This window comes from Brassica oleracea, chromosome C8 (assembly GCF_000695525.1).
Source record: "Brassica oleracea var. oleracea cultivar TO1000 chromosome C8, BOL, whole genome shotgun sequence".
NCBI lineage: Eukaryota > Viridiplantae > Streptophyta > Magnoliopsida > Brassicales > Brassicaceae > Brassica > Brassica oleracea.
In genome coordinates this window covers 36,722,291-36,729,606 of record NC_027755.1, presented here as the reverse complement: position 1 = coordinate 36,729,606, position 7,316 = coordinate 36,722,291, and the positions used below count along the sequence as shown (strand labels likewise).

The 7,316-nt window shown below is 33.7% G+C and overlaps 1 protein-coding gene, 2 non-coding genes and 1 pseudogene across 3 annotated transcripts; 2 read left to right on the top strand and 2 right to left on the bottom strand.

Annotated features, from left to right (window-relative positions):
• LOC106309307 overlaps positions 1-205 on the top strand; it is a 914-nt pseudogene extending 709 nt beyond the window's left edge.
• A 480-nt stretch (positions 206-685) lies between these two features.
• Positions 686-757, top strand: TRNAD-GUC. The gene has a single exon. It is a non-coding gene; the product is annotated as a tRNA-Asp (tRNA).
• Positions 758-812: 55 nt separating this feature from the next.
• Positions 813-886, bottom strand: TRNAV-AAC. Its single transcript has one exon. It is a non-coding gene; the product is annotated as a tRNA-Val (tRNA).
• Positions 887-3,200: 2,314 nt separating this feature from the next.
• Positions 3,201-6,019, bottom strand: LOC106310547 (MATE efflux family protein 5-like). Its single transcript, XM_013747779.1, is given in 7 exon segments — positions 3,201-3,292; positions 3,385-3,829; positions 3,900-3,956; positions 4,144-4,230; positions 4,317-4,850; positions 5,730-5,802; positions 5,805-6,019. Coding segments are annotated over 7 exon segments (1,428 nt in total). The 5' UTR covers positions 5,986-6,019; the 3' UTR covers positions 3,201-3,241.
• Positions 6,020-7,316: the final 1,297 nt, after the last annotated feature.

Here is a 7,316-nt window from a genome sequence, read left to right as displayed (position 1 = left end):
AGAGTGGATAGCTGAGTATGCTAACTGGTTTGCTCCCGGAAGTAGAGTCATTCTAATTACTCAGGACAAGAGTGTTCTTGAGGAGTCAGGAGTGAATCATGTGTACGAAGTTGGGTCTTTAAGATATGATGAAGCTCTTCAACTCTTCTCACGCTTTGCTTTTAAGCAGCCATATCCACCTCCGGAGTTCGAGCGATATCCATAGAGCTTATATTATTATTTGTAGAGCTTATATCGTCGTCCTGTTTAGCAAAAAAAAAAAGTATGATATGAGTATGTGAAAACTTCTAAACAGTAGTATCCATAGAGCTTATATTGTTATTTGTAGATTAAAACTCTGATTATTTCCTTTTTTCAGCACAGGTTTCAGTGAAAATTAGAGGTGCTAGATATTTGTGATGAGACAAGACAACACAAAGCCACAGTAAGAGAGTCACAACTTAGTCATGATCAAGACTAGCTTTCTTCACAGACAATCTGTATATAAAGAAGCAACTTAGGGTGCCAACACTTGGAATTATGACCAATAATCTAGTTGATTATGAAGAGTAACTTCACAGAAAACATATTTTTCTTTCTTTCATCAAAGCAAACGCATGTAATTGTCAGTCTAATCTCTGGTCTCTGTTACAGAAACGTGAAGTTACCATTTATCTATTTTTGCAGCTCCTTCCCAAGCATCTGAGTCGTTGTAGTATAGTGGTAAGTATTCCCGCCTGTCACGCGGGTGACCCGGGTTCGATCCCCGGCAACGGCGTATTTTTTTGTTATATTCTAAGAAATTTAAATATTTTCATGAAAAAACATTTTAATGGCTTCGCCCGGGTTCGAACCGGAGACCTTCAGTGTGTTAGACTGACGTGATAACCAACTACACCACGAAACCCTTGTGCTTATGTTGGCAACAAAGATTTTTGATAAATTTGAAATTTAAGAAAGCTTAGATGTTTTGGTTTCTGTCTATAAAGTCATCTCGACTGCTCTGAACTTGATATTCAGCTGATTGATACAGTATTTTGTTACTCGTATTTTTAAAAAATGAATCTTTATATCAATTCAGTCTCTAAGTTAAACTTATCGGTTCAAACCGGCTCATGTATATCTGGCAATAGCAAAAAGAATAGGGATCGAAACTGAGGCGAGTAAGATCACCAAAGTAGTAGCAACATGTGTCTTTATACCAACAAATCATTTGAGTTTCAAACTGAATAACAAAAGGCTTTGGATAGGGCATCTTTGAACAATCAACTCCTTAACAGAAGATGCTCTTCTCACAACTGATCATTCTGTTTGGGTCGAAAAGCGCCTTGCTGCACACGGAATTATTCCCATATCGAACCAATAATGTTAAGGAATGGAACTTTGACTGATATGTAAAGAACATGAATAATCCAACACTCGTGAGGTTTTTTATTAACTTGTTTATAATAAAACTATTACACCAAAATCTTGCTATCTCTCAAAATCTTGCTATCTCTCAAAATCTATATACTGTAGTACTATTAAAGCAGAATTTCTCAGGATTCTGCTCTTTATTTTTTTACTTATTTACTATATTACGCCATTCCATTTTTGGAATATTTTAATTTCAATTTAGACAGCTATAAATTCAACCAATAGAAATCATCCAATTTCATGACCATTCACATTGCAGTTTAGAATTATCTCTCTCGACTAATCACAAGATCCATCGAAACAATGTATTATAGTTTCAGACCTATAACATAAATCTTAACATTCGTTTATATTATCAGACAGATGATATTATCTTCGACAAACAATCGTTGCCTATGTCTCATATTTTTTAAAATATTGTATACCAAAAGTATGACAGTATATATAGAGCTTAGAAAATATTATCAAGTAATACTTTATGATGTTTATAATATAACTGACTTTCATCGTATAAAACTTTTAGCAAGCCTTAATAAGAATATCGATTTTTGTTATAAGAATATTATTGAACTACCTTTTATAATATGGTCATAATTTTATATAAAAAAAAAATTTCCCATAAATCGCTGGATATTCTAACTACTTGCCCATCTAGGCTGGGGCGTTTGGGTCTTCGGGTCGGATTCGGATCAGTTCTTTTTGGATTCGGGTCCATCGAATCTTAGACATTTGGACCTAACTAGATATTTGAAAACTTTTGGTTGGTGTTCGGATTGGTTCCTCTCGGGTCGGTCGATTCGGATTTATAATTAAAATACTTGTAAAATACTTGTAATTTTTGGGTCCATAGGGGGTTTACAATCGAAAAAGACTCAAAATACCTAAACTCCATCAAAATTTTGCTAAAATACACCATATTTATCTTACATTTTGTAAAATAACCAAGATAAACTATTAATAACTGAAACTAAACATTTTTAAATATAAATTTGACATTTATAGTTTTATATTACTTGAAAGTGTTACAAAATAATAATAAAGATTGCTAATAATTAGACTTTTCAACTAAATTATAAACTAAAATATATAAAGCAGATTAAATAAACTTTGAGTTTTTGATATTCATATTTCTAGATCGAGTACTAATCGGTTTTTATCTGGTCGGATTTATTCATGTCGGATTTTTTCGGACCGGAGTCTATTTGGGTTGTTTTTTTCGGTTCCAGTTCTTTCAGGTATAGGAATATTGTACTCAACTAAGTACTTATAAATTTTTGATTTGGTTTTAGGTCGGATTTTTTCGAATCAGATCTGGTTCATTTTTTTGAATCCAGGTAGAATGCCCATCCTATGCTCATCGATCAATATCAGTGATCAATATCATTGAACACAAACTAACTCCACGATTTGCTATATACAATATATGGAAAACAATATCTTTTATTCTTTAATTATTAACTTGGGCAACAATCATTTTTACTGAACGCCATTCTTACATTATACTGCACACCATTTTTGATTTGAATTATATATTGCAAGTCATTTTCAATTTAATTTATATTGCAAGTCACTCTTAATTTAAATGTATTGCAAATCATTTTTAATTTAATTTCTTTGTGAAGTTTGTAACAACAAAATAATTATTTTTACAACATTACATTTTGTGAAGATATTGTTCTTTAAAAACATATAAAAACAACTCTTAAACAAAATCACAAAACACATGATATAAATTTTTAGTAGAAATACATATGATATAAAAATATATATGTAAAAATAAACAATCACACGCTTTAAAAGCGCATGTCAAAATCTAGTGTAGTAATTAATTTAGAAACATTCTTCGTTATGCTAATCCATTTTCAGTAGAGATTATTCTCTTCCTTGCCTTCTCAGCCTGCAAATTATATATAGATTCCATTTACTTTAAAAGCATTATTAAAAAAAAAAAAAGAATGTGATATAAATCAAGCTGAAATGTCTTTGTACCTGTTCCTTCCAATTCATGGAAGATGTGACTATAGCCAGAATAGTTGCTTGCACAGCTGATCCAACCACAACACCGCACCACAATCCTTTCCCGTTAAACCCACGTCTGAAAGCTAAGTACAGTCCAACCGGAGCTCCTACGAGATAATAGGCCACCACGTTGTTCCAAGCTCCAATGTGTTGCCACCCACTTCCCCTAGCAACACCGTTAAGAACTGCAGTAAATCCATCGAGAATGAAGGAAAGACACAGCAGAGGAGATAGCTCCGCAACATAGTCCACTACTTCGTTGCTGTTGCTGAATGCGTAGCCTACGATATTCCGGCAGGTGAAAAGAAGTGTGCTAAAGAAAACTGACTCCATCAGCCAGAAACAAAGCCCTGCCATTACTGATACCCTAGCAACTTCAGGACTCCCAGCTCCCAAATTGTTTGACACGCGTGTGCTACAAGAAACCAATCCATGGTTGAGGAGAGGAGGTTAAAGATGTTTTGAGTTAAAAATTCAGATCATACCTCACACCTGCCGCAATTCCAGATGAAATTACATAATGCAAAGTTCCTGTTGTAAGGCTGACATAGTGACATGACATGAAACAAATATGATTAATACTAAGGGCCCTGGGGGACAGCCCAGTAAAATTATATAAAATTTACTTTTTATCAAAGTTCTTAATAAATGTTAACTGCTTTCAAAATCTCAGATCCGGCCCTATTAATACTTTGTCAATCAATTGAAGTATGTGTATATTTTACTTACCATATTGAAAGCACAGAGGTCTCGAGTTTAGGGTTTGGGAGTAGTCCTGAGGAGAGTATGAGCAGCTCAAATAGCCACCATTCTAGGCTATTATACATATAAAAAGGACGAAAATTGAAAGTGAGATAGGAGGATGCAGACCCTGACCCATCAATAAAGGTAAATTGACTTACCACACCATTGCTGCTGATGGGACCCCGAAATGGAAGAACTGTTTGACACAAGACACGAAATCATCGGATACAAAGGAGCGAGTCTTCTCACAAGAGGTGGAGAATCTCACGTAGCATGCGAGTATCACAGCGTAAAACCAGAAAGACACACTCATAGCCAAAGCAGCTCCATTGCTTCCAAGACCAAACACGGAAACCAAACTCCAGCAAACCGGGATGTGGAACAAAAGGGTGGTTAGGGCACAGTAGAGAAGAGGAACAACCAACCCTTGCGTCAGCAGAAACCGAGTTACTGGTATAACAATAGCATGTCCGAACAAAGCCGGTATGAGCCAAAAGGCGTAGGAGCCAGCGACTCTGGAGATGTCAGGGTCTTGTCCAAGAGAGATCAAGAGCTTGTCCATGTAAATCCAAATAATTGATATGAGGATACAGATTGGGATATTGGAGGCAATGGCAGAGTATGTGTACGTTCCGAGTTTCTCGTATTCTTTGGCTCCATAAGCTTGACCACAAAGGGTGTCCAATGCCCCACTAATCCATACTGCACAAAGAGATTTCAAGAATTTAGAGCCAGTTTGAACAGGAGGGTGTCCATTGTTAAAGCTAGATGGCTTCCAACTGGAGTGGTTTATCTATCTTATATATTACTAAAGATCCTTTCTAACTACCGATGTGGTACATTTTGTGTCTAATATCCAGTCCCGTGTCTAGGTGTTGGGAGTCCTAAGGCTAAAGTAAAAAATGTTTCCATAATTTTATAGTAAACATTTATTACATAAAATCCCACAAAATGATATATTCAATATTTATAAATCCATATGAAGAACCAAACATTACAAGAATACAAATTGTATAGTTTACTAGAAAAAATAATTAAGAAACATAAAAATGTCTAAAATTATCTACGCTAATTTTGTAACTATTTAATCAAATATATTATATATGTTAATCTAAATAGGTTAAAGGTGGAGATAGAAATGTATTACTACAATAATAGAAATAAATTTATATGCGCTAATAATTTTAGGATAAAAACAAGAATAAAAATACTAGTTTTAGGAATACATATGATGGGATCTCAAAGGTTTGTTAAGACCAAAAACTAACCCCACGAGGCTTTGCATCTGGATACGAAACTAATCCATCAAAATGGTACGGCTAGGTGAAAGGTGAATTGATCTTAAGGTGGAAGCTTCAGCTGAGCTTTTTTACTACTAGGCCAAAACAATTTGGTTTACATATGAAAGTTTAAATTCGTAAATTCTATAATAGCTTGAACTGAAATATATCTAAATATTATAAATAAAATTATAGTAAGAAATTAATGCATATACTTAAGATAAATAGAAAATATCTATATATGAAAGTGTAACTAATCGAATAGAACCATATTAAAATAGAAAGTCTAGCATAGTTATTACCATAATACTGAAACCGGAGACATTTGTGAAGGAGGTGGCAAGAGCGACGCCGGAGAGCTGAATTCGCCTTTGTGGCCGGCGATCATAACTGATATGACAGGCAATAGGTATTGAGCAATGGTCACGGTGGCCATAGGAGCAGCTAAGCGGCCCACTTTCTTTAGCTCGTCGGTAAGCTGACCTCTTTGCCATGTCGTTTTAACGGGAACTAACTCCTCCTCTCTTAGAAGAAATGGCTCTTCCATTGTAGTGTTCCAAGTTCTTGCAGGCTTTGCCTTTGTTTTCAAGAACGAAATGGAATCTTTATAGACAGAAAGAAACCAATATCAACGAAGAAATTTCTCTGCAAATCGTGAAAGTATATTATTATTATTAATTTACTTGACTTTCGAGTAACAAAATATTATAAATTTTCCACGAGGATCCTGGTGTGATCTTTCGTATCATCAGATAGTATATAATAAAAATAATTTATAATGTATTAACGGAGGCGAGAGGATGGCGGGGGAGACTAAATTGTATTTATGAATCACCAGATCAATGAATTTTCTATAATATGGAGAGTCAAGTTGGTAAACCTTCGGTTGGATGATATAAGGATCGTCGGATCTGTGAACTTTCAATCGCATAGATTGCCAGTGGACTTTTGGTAGTATATACGTGGATCGTCGGACTGGTAGGCTTTCGATCGTATGGACCGATAGATCAGTGTTGGACATTTGGTTGTATGATATGTGAACTCTCTGGTCAACGGACCGTGTGATCAATAGTGTCGTCAGTTCACTGGACCTTCGATTGTATGGACTATGGCATCATCGGATCTTTAATGGTAAACATGAATATAGCTTAGTAAAAAATATATCAAGTATCGTCGAATATGTTAAGTAATAGAAGTGCCAAAATACTACAGAATTAACTAAATAATGAATAGGTAAAACAGTTTGGCATATTGCTACTTGCTAGTATGAAATCGTATGATTAGTTCGTTAATTATACCGTGTTCCAAAAATGTGTGTGTGATATCGAGCGTTTTTACTGGGTAAATTAATAATCATGCCTCTTTGATGTAAATGATAATTAGTTGTATGATAATGAACATGAGGCGGCTATATAGAAACCATCAAAACATGAATATTTTGACTTAATTAAAGACTTTCTGTGTTTTGTAATAACAAAATTTGTAACTTTATTGTACTTTTGTGAAGGGTTGTTCACTAATAAAGTTTGATATTTTACATTATTCTTTTATGTCTATTCGACGAAAACATTTATTGGATATTTTACATAGAAAATTATCGGTTTTAAAGATCCATGTTTTAAAAGAAAAAAACTATTTCGAAAAGATATATTTTATATTTTTAATGCGTTTTTAAAAATTAACAATTGTAAGTTGTAAATTTTGTTAAAAATAATTGTGATTATTAAATTTCTATTGATTAAAAGTTATGGGAAATATAAAATTAAATCACGAAATAATACATTGATAATAAATTAATTTAATATGTTATTTTAATATATATATATATATATATATATATATATATATATATATATGTGGAAAAAGTATAGATCATTT